The following is a 12,234-nucleotide window of genomic DNA, read 5'->3' as shown; positions in this document are numbered from 1 at the left end:
ATGAGAGAGAAACAGAGAGAGAGAGAGAGAGAGAGGTGGGGGGAGGTAGGATTCTTGTTTCTTCCATTCTTTTTCTGTACCAATTATTTCAAGCTTATCGTAAGGTATTCTGCTGATTTTTATTTTCTGAGAGTTTCCCAGGAAACCCAATATCTTAGTGCTTTGTGTGTGGAAGTCCTGGCGGCGGCACTCTGTGCTACGTGTACTTCTGATACTAGGCATATATCTACTCTCTCTCTCTCTCTCTCTCTCTCTCTCTCTCTCTCTCTCTCTCTCTCTCTACCAATATATTTTTTTATTTAATCGTGCTGGTTATAGTAATAATAGGTATAGTAAAAACAGTATGATGTTGATAATGATAGTAGTGATAAAGGTAATAATGATGATAATAATAACAATAATAATTACCGTAGTAGTGACAATATCAGCAGCATTAGTATTAACAATAGTAGTAGTAGTAGTAGTAATAGTAGTAGTAGTGGTAATAGTAGTAGTAATAGTAGTAATGATAATAATAATAATAACAATAATAATGATAATAATAATAATAATAATAATAATAATAATAATAATAATAATAATAATAATAATGTCCCCCTATATGTATGGCATCATACTCAGCTGTGTCATTCAATCTTTGTATTACTGAGCTTAATGGCTATTCTGCCGAGCACACCGCCTCCCCTGTTGCCTTCATAGTATTATATTATGATAATGCGGCGGCGCATGTGATGCTGACGCTTGATTCTACGCTTTAGAATGTCCATTACCGTCCGTTGCGCAGCGTGTGTGGACGGCGTTTGTGTTGATATGAAAGAACAGTACGTATGTGAAAATGGAAGGAAAAGAAAGGTCGTATGAATGTTCCCGAAAAATTTACTTCCAATAAAATCATTTCGTTGGTTTAGTTTTGTCATGAAGTACGCGTGTGCTGCTTCAGTCTTCTTACCCCTAATGGCTTTTGTTACTTGACTTAGTAACCTTAGGCAATGGACTGCTTTCATGTCGTATAGAAATTAAACAAGATAATAAAGGAGACGCTAGTAATTATTGGGATATCACTAAAGTTTCTCTGGACTTTGAAATGTAATTACAAGTGCTAAAAATATGTTATTAATCTATTAATAATTAATTTATTAATCTTGCTATAACACTTTTTGCTGCGTGAGTGCGATCTTTCAAAATGTTATGTAGACGTACAGTACACAGTTACGTTAAACTGAAGCCAGATTAGTCTAAGGGCTAAATCAACTGGCATCTCTATACTTACAGTCATGGGCAGTAGTCATTCAAGCTGCCACACTCACCTCCACTGTGTTTAGCATTTTGCTCATCCGCACCCTTCTAATCTGCTGACACTCGTCTAATGAAAACATTCCTATTGATGGACTTTTAGCAGATGAGAGGACTTAAGGTTGAGGGGAAAAACAAAACACAGTGGAAGTGAATGCAAGCAACTCGACTTTTGAATATGACATTATTTATTTCATGACACAATAATGACTGGATCAAAAACAATAATCACTGAATATGATATACAAGCGTACTGATCACTGTCCATTAGTTTTACTTACGTATAAAGCCAATATTAAAGCCATGTGTCCTGTGAGATATTCAGCTGCATACACTTGGCGTATAACTTCTCTTAGGAACTGAGCATAAAGTTCACGGGAAAAGTATACAGTGAGAGCACGGGTATGGCTAAGTTAGGTATCTTACGTCAACCATTTCTCATACATCAAGGTTCCGTATATTTTAAACAGCTTGGGTTGCAAATATGATTGGTTTATGCTCTTATGAGTGTTTTTTTTTATCCTACAATCTCTGTCAAACAATTATCAGAATTATGAATAACACTAAACAACCCAAGTAACTTCCACAAAAATCATTAAAAGTGGTCAAGACAAAACAGAAAGAGTTGAAAATCCAGCACAAAAAAATAATTCCTCTTACCACGATTTGGTGCAAAAGAAAAAGGAATATGTACGAAGGCGCCTATTTGCGGAGTCTGCCTCTCGAGATTTTCAAGATGATACTATAGGAAGCAGGAACTTAATACCCGCCACGACCTCCTCCTTGAATGAGAATAAGGCGAAACTCGTTCTTGAAAGTTGAGCCTCGATCCTCCTGCCCCAGCGTCCCGGCAAGTCGGCAGCAATAAGCGGCTAAGTTCACCTGCACTCACCCCTTGAAATATAATCCCTCGCCTGGCTGGTCTCGGGAAGTTTAATTTATGCAGTATTTTGCCTTCCCTGCGATGGCTTGCTACCGGTATTTGAATGCTCGCCAAAAAATGAGTAGAGGGAAAAAGTAAACATTTCTTGTCCGCTGATCCGTAGCAATATTGTGTATAAATTCCTTGGATGTTACAGTGGTATGAAAGGAAGAATATTCATGTGTGCTCTGAGTCGAGATAACGTTATGTTTTAGATTCGCCGCATCGATCGAGGAGAAAAACAAACTGACACTCAAAGGATGCTGTGATATAAAGCATTTTAAACTCGTTCTGTGAGAGGGTGTACGTAATTGCTGATGCCACTCCGTGAACTAACGTCTGCTATCTGTATGTGTGTTGTTACTAATTCGTAACCATCATGGGAGGTGGGGGGGGGGGGTTGAGAGAAAGACGCGCTTGGTTGCAGGGAAGAAGCTTTAATGTTTAACGGCGCTAATAGAGAACACAGGAAAGCACTGCTAAAACTTTAAACACAAACCACTGAGACAACAAACAAAAACAGTTGAAACGTTGAGACAAGCACAACAATATGGTAAAAACGACTACAGTAAAAAAATAAAATAAATAAATAAATAAATACTTCCCGCTTTTGCCCTATGTCCATTTAGCATTCACACGGGATTAACTTACCGGCAGGAAGGGAGTGAGAGGGAGAGGTGAGGGGAGAAGGATCACATGTGTGGGTATGGGTGTGGGGTGGGCGTGGATGGGAGTACACACTCCTCTTTCTCTCTCTCTCTCTCTCTCTCTCTCTCTCTCTCTCTCTCTCTCTCTCTCTCTCTCTCTCTCTCTCTCTCTCTCTCTCTCTCTCTCTCTCTCTCTCACGTATACACATTCCCCTGCACACACACACACACACCTCAGGGCTCCAGTAATCCTTCTAATTTCTCTCCCTGTCACTTCTAAATGGACGTACAGCTGTCGGGAAATATAAACGGAGAAAAATATTGAGGGGTGATCTTCCTACTCTGAGACCCTAAGGGAAGCTTGTGTCGCTCCGTAGATCAGTTCGGGCCCGCCTTGCCAGTATTCATTAACAGGTTCTCGTACTTGGTGGTGCGGGGAATTCTTAGAGATGCGAGGCGACGTGATTATGAAAGGACGCGTTCTCACATCCCGCTGTGTGTCTCTAGGGGACCGCTGATGTCTCGGGGAGAGGAGAAGGAGGAGGAGGAGGAGGAGGAGGAGGGAGCAGGAAGGAGCAGGAGGAGGAGCGAGGGAACGATGGCAGTGTGAATGCACCGCCATTAGTGATGATGTTACCGTTAATGGCGCTGGATATTGAACTGATTTTAATCGTCATATTACGGAATGTTATTGTGATTGTGGTGCTGCAAGTGGGGTGGAAGGCGAAGTACGAGTACACTGGTGGTGGTGGTGGTGGCGGGAGAAGTGATAATGGTGGTGGTGAAGGTGGAATGTGAAATGATTATGGTGGTGGTGGTGAGAGAGAGCAAGATGAAGGTGGTGGTGACGGTGATGGTGGTGGTGGTGGTGGTGGTGGTGGTATCAGTGCAAGTGGTGAGCATATCATGGTGGTGATGCTGGTGGGGATGCTGGAGGGGGAATAAGTAGTCTTGGAGCGCTCCACCTGAGCATACGTAGTCTCTGCCACCTGTGATTTCTCTCTCTCTCTCTCTCTCTCTCTCTCTCTCTCTCTCTCTCTCTCTCTCTCTCTCTCTCTCTCTCTCTCTCTCTCTCTCTCGTTGTCACCTTCATTGGGCTGCGAGATATTGATGGTGGAGTGTGACGCCATGTTGCGTGCTAAGCTGCTGTCAGCCATTCATAATGTCATATTTCTTTTAACAGCCCTGTTATTAAATGCAAATGCTGTGTTAAAAGATTATAGCGCCGTTATGACGTTCATAAATTAGATCATATCCATTATAATTTTCTTCCTCGTTATATCCATGAACTCCTTCCCGGCCAGGCACCTCACCTCACACTGAGCCAGGGCATCAAACTGAATGCCCAGGGAGTGGAGACGAGAAAGAAACATACGTACTGTGTCTAAGGGCCATGCTAATGATAACCACAACAGGTAACAAGAGTAGAATCTAAGAACACCACCACCTCTGACCCAGCGGCTTGCTAACTGTACAGAATCAGTTCTCATTGTAATACTAGAGATGATGATTCCACTACGGTGATGGCTCAATGGTTCATCGTCACTAAATACAAACTAATCTATCTCCATAGCGTTACTTCTTAGATCATGACATAAAATCACTGTTTGTTACTCCTTTTCTGCATAACAGCAGCAGTGTAGTGATAAACCCATTTCGTTTATGCATAGATAGTGAACGGCTTTGGTGATCTGCCTTTATACATTAATGATGCTGTGTGCCCTACTCTCTCAGTAACGAAAAAAGAAAGCTTTCAGTTTCAGTGCAGCGTTGAAAGAGAAATTATGCATGGGGAATACTGGAGTACCTATGGGGAGTAAAATATATATACATTCATACACTCTCTGATAGGAAAAGCCCCACGACTCGAAAAGTGCATTTGCAATTTTATGTAAAATTACTTTTTGGATCACGTTACTGAAGTGAGGCAAAAGTAGCCTGGAGCCGTAGCTGTTGGAGAGAGAGAGAGAGAGAGAGAGAGAGAGAGAGAGAGAGAGAGAGAGAGAGAGAGAGAGAGAGAGAGAGAGAGAGAGAGAGAGAGAGAGAGTATTTTACATAAATTTACATAGAAATTCAGGCTACAGGGACTTCTCTGCTTAAACTAGGTGGACTATCACCCAAACTATGTGGGAAATGAAATTAAATAATGATAATTCTGTAGTTCTGTCTTCGTGGATTCCAAATTTACCAAAGTAACGGACCAGTTTAGAGTTTACAGTGTTGGGATACTGCCACCACGAGAGAGAGAGAGAGAGAGAGAGAGAGAGAGAGAGAGAGAGAGAGAGAGAGAGAGAGAGAGAGAGAGAGAGAGAGAGAGAGAGAGAGAGAGAGAGAGAGAGATTTACCCACTGATTTAAGTAGCTTCTAGATATTATACATTTTTCCCATACACCAATACATAAATAGACTTTTTTTTTTGTATTTCCATTACTTTTATTACAAGAACATTCACTCGCACTCCATGCCTTCACAATTAGACGCATTCCACTTGCAAAATTAACATATGGAAATTTTACTTTACTGTATATACTTATAAACATTTCATCATCTTCAGTTCGATGCACTTTATGAGGAGGCTGGACCGGGTGTAGTCGGTGGACGGAGCGCAGAGGATTGAGTATTTGTTAATCACACTAGAATTAAAGTTTTGCCAACACCCGACGCAGCTGAGCGGGACGGACGGTGCTCGGCCAGGAGGGAACGTATTGAATTGCCTTCTTCCTATAATTATGTGACTTGATAGCGAAGGAAACTTGTTGTGTGTCGCTGTATGTAAAATTATATGACAACTCTTTATCATTTTTATTGTGGTGTATTTAACCATGAGAGAGAGAGAGAGAGAGAGAGAGAGAGAGAGAGAGAGAGAGAGAGAGAGAGAGAGAGAGGAGAGAGAGAGAGAGAGAGAGAGAGGAGAGAGAGAGAGAGAGAGTTAAATGTCCTCCCATCAAAATGTGTTTAAAGACATAAAAGTGAGTTGTTATAAAACTTAATGGGAGAAAACATATTCGAATATCAAGTCACAGAAGACTCGGAAGGAAAGGTGTCTGTTTTATGTTACTAAGTTATGTGGAAAGACTTACTTGCATATTACTTACATGACTTACTTACACATTAAATCGAGACATTCAGAGCATATGAGGCTGTACTCTTCGTCATGATAATAGTGCATACTATCATCACCTGTCAAACTGTTCTGACGTTTCTACTTTTACAGTTGACGTAAGAATAAAATGAAAATGTAAAATGATTGGCTAAAATAAATAAATCATTACCAAAAACAAGAAGACCAAATACGAACTTTTTTTTGTTGTTTTTGTCTCATTAATATAATTTTGCAAAATTGAAAATATGAAAAGCAAGAATTAGACTTTCATATGAGATAGTAAGTGAGGTAGATAGACAGAGAGAGAGAGAGAGAGAGAGAGAGAGAGAGAGAGGAGAGAGAGAGAGAGAGAGAGGAGAGAGAGAGGAGAGAGAGAGAAAGGTAAATAAACTTATTAATTAATGGGTAAAGTGTTAATACAAATAAAAATTAACCATGAACATATGCAAGTGCTGAATAAATTAAGCGTGCCGAAAGTGTAGGAAATTACAGGGTGCCGTCCTCCCTTGAGACAAGCTGCACGCTGCCTGATGTATGTGATATTAGATGAAGAAAAGACGTCTAGCAGTTCTGACAAGGCGGGTTTTGACGATGTCCGAAGGAGAGATAATGATAGTGTTTAGCTTCCCCTGGTAAACATTAATGCACCAGACAAAGTTTCTCTCACCATATGAGAAAAAGATGGTATAAAAGGAGGTACAACTATTCAAAGTTGTAATGTAGTATTTTCAGATAAAGAAAAACAAAGTATCTGGCAACTACGAGTATCTTCACCTGTCACATCCCCGGACTACACTTCATTAGTCCATAACTCGGTTTCTATATATGACATTCACATCTCTGTTTGGCCTTAATACTTAGGCAACTGTATGGTGACCCTACATCAAGTAATACATCGTGTAAAAGAAGAAAAGAAGAAATAAAAGAAATAAAAGAAGAATAGAAGAAAACAAAATTAGGAAGAAGAAAGATAAAAATAAAGAAATCGGTTAACAAAAGACAACTGAAAATCCATGCAACATTTCTGTCACGAGAACCGTACTTAATCAAAGCAAGCTTCAGACAAAATCTACCTTCATGAAAGATACGCCTTACGTAATATTGCACGCTGTTGAAGTAACCATTATTCATAAAGGTTTGTGCAATACTGCAATAGCCAGTAAGACGAGCAATGCTGCTCTCAGTATAGATAGATCCACGAGATTATTCATCATTCTGAAATCCAAGGAAGACTACTGATCTTGCCATATGCTTTATTTAGATTTATAAGTACGTAATATTTCTCGAGTTATGAGCTTGTGGCTGAGCGGGACAACAGTGTGTGCATTTCAAACTCTCCTGATGAATCAAAGTAACGGGTGACGCAGCAGAACGCGTAGAATTCCACTACTCGCCGCCTTTAAAGAAGAACATCGGTTGCGGGCTGGTGCAGTGAGGGAACGACAGGAAGGAAATGGAAAATTGATTAATAGCATGGGGAGAAAAAAATATGGAGGAATAGTTTTAATGTCAATGTAATAAATATAGCACTCAAACTAAATAATGTAAATGAGATAATACAGTAGAAATTATTATAGGAAAAATATATCATGTTGTCTTCAGAATAATCTTGAAATAGGATATGATGCGATGCGATAACATGAGCCTTTAGAGTGTAATGAAAAACGAAAACGGGGAAGAAGATCAATGTACTGGATCTTATTACGGTGTGTAATATGTTACCCGATCGAAAATAAGCGAATGAAGAAAGAACAAACGAATAATCAGTCTCTTTCTTTCTTTCAGACCTTTTCTAGAATTTGCAATTAGTGTGTGTGTGTGTGTGTGTGTGTGTGTGTGTGTGTGTGTGTGTGTGTGTGTGTGTGTGTGTCTGTCTGTCTGTCTGTCTGTCTGTCTGTCTGTCTGTCTGTCTGTCTGTCTGTCTGTCTGTGTGTGTGTGTGTGTGTGTGTGTGTGTGTGTGTGTGTGTGTGTGTGTGTGTGTGTGTGTGTGGTTGTTTACATCCGCGTGCACATACCCAAGGTTTTCTGGCACATCAGAGGAACACACGTATCCGTAACATGCTTAGTACGGATAAAAGGATTGTGTACCTGGGAAATATTTGTTAATGAGAATCAGAAAAAAAATCCCGGAACCACCCAATTAGTGGAGGTTTAATGGCCGTAGCACCTGTACCTCGGGGAGAGGGGAGCCGCGCCACACAGGAAAAGTAGCGTAGAATACTGGTGAGGTTGTGATCAGAAAAAAAAAAAAAAAAAAAAAAACAGAAAAGTGTAGAGAAATAAGAAAGAAAAGCTGGAATAAGATGATATAAATGAAAAGGTTTTATTATCGTTTTATAATCGTGTATATGTGCAATGGGTGAAAAAAAAAAAGATTAAAAAGTAACAGTAAATAGGACATGTTTCCTGTGATATTAGCATGAAGAGAAATATTAATAGTTTCTGATTAAATTCAATTCGCAAAAAAAAAAAAAAAAAAAAAACATGACAGTTATGTAAAATCACAAATACCTATGATAGAATACGATACAGTCTTAGCCCGATCTGTACTTCCCCTTACTTTACGTAGCTGGATGAGAAGCAGATAATTATGGAGTCCACTTTTGCTCGTTAACTGAGTGGCAGCATTGGAACTCTGGTGTGAAATGTTTCATGTGGATATTAAAAGTCATAAAGCACTGAAATTTTCTAACGAAGCTTTAGAGTAAGAGTAAACGAAAACCGAACATTAGAAAACACACATAAGCCTTGCTCTTGTCACGTTTAGTTTCCGTTCCGTAAATGTAGATATAAAAAGAAGTTACTGTTTATCGCTTATCCTCTGGCTGGTCATGTTAGCTGGAGTAGTTAGTGTAAAAGTGCTCAATAGAAGACTAACTCTCTTGATCAGCTGGAGTGAAGAGATTGGCAGTTTTGAGATTTTATGAGAGACTCTTTTCCTTATTTCATTCTGATTTACGGAATTGTACGTGTTGAGAGAGAGAGAGAGAGAGAGAGAGAGAGAGAGAGAGAGAGAGAGAGAGAGAGAGAGAGAGAGAGAGAGAGAGAGAACATAAACTATGGGAAAACTGCAAAAAGCCCTGAGGCCTACACGTGGCAGTCCGTGTATGGAACATACCTACCTATTTCCACCTCTCATCCCCACCCATAAATTTGTCTGATCTTTTTTTAAAGCTCCCTAATGACTCAACACTAACAATTTGGTTACTGAGTTCATTCCATTCATCTACCACTCTGTTTGAGAACGAATTCCTTTCTATCTCTTTTTTTTAATCGAACTGTTTCAAGCTTGAGAGAGTACATATCAACATTCCACCTGAGTTCATGATGTCAAAAATATAAAACAGTAAAGGTAGAAAGCCGCTGATCGAGGCTCTTTGTGGCCGGAAAGAACCAAAAGGAAGGCCAAAGGGTAAGGTAAAAGGGTACATAAAGAGATTACTGTCGGCACCTTGTGGGGAGCTACACCCCGCAACCATGTCTGCCACTCGAGTGTTGCTCTTTGTACTGCTTCCCTGAGAGGCGAGAAAGGACGTGGTGTTGTTAAGACTAAGATGACACAAGAAAATAATACGCTCTTATATATGTGGTCATGGATGAATCTTGCTTTTTATGAGGTAGGCCACAAATTAAGATTTAATAGGTAATAGATAAAAAAAAAAAAAATCCCTAGCTACGGAGTATAAATGATACATCGCAACTAATTGTGAATCAGAAATAATTATGAATAAAAAATAGTAAGCTAGAGATGTGTGATGATAATTGCGATTCCAGATTTATGTAGTCATAAACACTGAAGATGAATTTTAGAAGCTGAAAATAAAATTTAACACATGCGGGTTTCGAATCCAGCTCCAGTAATACCTGTAATGTAAAACGCATCGACGTTGATCAACATATCTAAGAAAAGATCTTGTTATTCCTTGTGTCGCGCGCGATTCGAGCTTGTAGACTGAAACTTAATTCTGACGAACCGTGAAAGCAACTCCGTCACACACACACGCACACACACACACACACACACACACACACACACACACACACACACACTGTCCCCGGTCTTACTTCATCTGTTGCCACCATACTTGTCTTTGTGATTCAAGAATTGCATGGCGGCAACACAAAAGCCTGGCTCGCCACAAGTGGAGACACACAGAGGGAGGCGCGAGGTAAGATCGTTGAGCAAGTGGGGAAGGAGGGTCTGGACTAAATTTGGCCGAGAAGTCCCAAGGGTTAGCTTGTAGCTTGTTCCTCTCAGTGTGAAGCCGCGTGCTGGAGCACCTGTGTACCTCACCTTTGATCTGGCATAATTAACTTACTTCCGTGCGGCAGCTTACCCTTTGGCTTTGTCGCCCGGGCCGGTGCTCACGGCATGACGAAGCCGACACAGTTGCGCGCTCCTCACTGCATCCTTGTGTTATATATTATTGTTTTTCAAACATTCTAGTATTTCCACGTGTGTCTAGTTTCAAAATGTTATAATTTTTTTTCGAGATCCCTTTAAATCTGTTTAAAACAAGAATCGCTGTAGTGGCGTGTTTGGGTCTTGGCAGTGAAACTGTCATTACATTTACCGTCAGTATGAAATTATTAATTTGTTTTTATGCGTCTTGGTTACATACGTAGTTATATTGCTGTTATGATCAGTTGACAACAAAACAGTAAAGCAGTAATGCTCCCCAAGTAATTCCAACGATATGCCTTCTCCATTCACACTTTTCTTTTAACAATCACTAATCGACATGAAACTAACTCCTTCCCGTGCCTCAGAGGAACATTTTCAAACACATGCAGGACCTGCGTGTGTTTACATTCATCATCTCAATTATGCTTGCCATCAGAGTAACGTTCTTTTTTTTCTTCCATCAGCGTCGCTGGGAGTTCGTGCGGAAGGCGGTGCGTCGTGTGGTGGTGTACGACCTGCCGAACGGTGCCGAAGTGGCGGTAGTGGTGTTCAACGCGAAGGATAAAGCAGCGGCTCCTCTCTCAACAGTGGTGAGTGGTGTTCATGCTTGGTGAGACCACGCTACATCCTCATTAATCCCTCCCCTGTACGTTTATTTTTTTATTTTCCTTTTTTGCCGAAGATATACAGAGAGAGAGAGAGAGAGAGAGAGAGAGAGAGAGAGAGAGAGAGAGAGAGAGAGAGAGAGAGAGAGAGAGAGAGAGAGAGTAATGCTGCACCGATGCCTACTGATCATCTCTCTCACTCCTCGTGCTTGTGTTCACTTCAGCTGGAGTCGACAACCTCAGACCTGCGTGAGAGAGTGGGGTCGTCGCTGCCGAGGAACCCGTCGAACGTAGGGGAGAGCCAAGCCTGCATCCCCTGCGGCATCAAGGGAGCCATCAACGTTCTCAAAGAAGGAGGAGCCTCGCCACAAGTAAGAAAAAACTATGTACACACTGAGGATTAACCCTTTCACTGCTTTATGACACATCTTAACCCTTAACCACTCTGAGACATTTGTTATAGATCTACACCCACCTCCAAACATTATTCTGGCTAAAAACTGAAAAATCTTCTTTTATCCCCCTTCTTTCCTATAGATGCTTATAAAGATTTAATATCTTGCTTTTAGTGCTGTGAATTGTTGAGATAACTGTAAGAGAGTTAAGCAAAGGTGTTCCGTTAGTGCTGGTCGAGAGTGTGGATTGACTGCTGTCTTGAGAGAATGTGTGAAGTCCACGGTAGTTGTCTTTGTTTACTGTCTGAAGAGTGTGAAGTCTGAGAGGTGCAAGGTAAAGGGAGTGGATTCTTCAGACATGGATGGGTACAGTAAGGAGGTGTACTTTTACAAGGAACAATGACCCGCGCGTGTCGCTCCATAAGCACAGCCAGTCCAAACAGAAGTACATGACTGAAGAGAAGTTATGTAAATAGTGGTGCCTCACAGGATATCAGAGGCTGAATTGTATACGCGCTTACACACACACACACACACACACACACACACACACACACACACACACACACACACACACACACACACACACACACACACACACACACACACACACACACACGCGCGCGCGCGCGCGCGCTTAGCAATGTCATGTAACGCCAATAATCCTGGAAATACATTATACGCTGAGATGTAGTAAAGTCTCTGAGTGTGTGTGTGTTTGTGTGTGTGTGTGTGTGTGTGTGTGTGTGCAAGAGAGAGAGAGAGAGATGGGTGGAAGGTCAAGGGGGAGGGGAGACAACAAAAGTGGGGTGGAGCGGCAGTCCCCACGTCGCGGCGGAGCGTGGCGGCTCCCCCGGGGTTCT

The 12,234-nt window shown here is 41.1% G+C and overlaps 1 protein-coding gene across 1 annotated transcript in view; it reads left to right on the top strand.

The window, feature by feature from the left end:
• LOC135104237 (calcium-activated chloride channel regulator 2-like) overlaps window positions 1-12,234 on the top strand; it is an 84,103-nt gene that overhangs the window by 46,377 nt on the left and 25,492 nt on the right. The window contains exons 4-5 of the mRNA XM_064011405.1: window positions 10,836-10,961; window positions 11,201-11,347. Coding sequence (XP_063867475.1) covers window positions 10,836-10,961; window positions 11,201-11,347 — 273 coding nt within the window. The remainder of the gene's footprint in view (window positions 1-10,835; window positions 10,962-11,200; window positions 11,348-12,234) is intronic.

Source organism: Scylla paramamosain, chromosome 1, assembly GCF_035594125.1.
Source record: "Scylla paramamosain isolate STU-SP2022 chromosome 1, ASM3559412v1, whole genome shotgun sequence".
NCBI lineage: Eukaryota > Metazoa > Arthropoda > Malacostraca > Decapoda > Portunidae > Scylla > Scylla paramamosain.
This window is presented reverse-complemented; position numbering and strand designations above follow the sequence as displayed.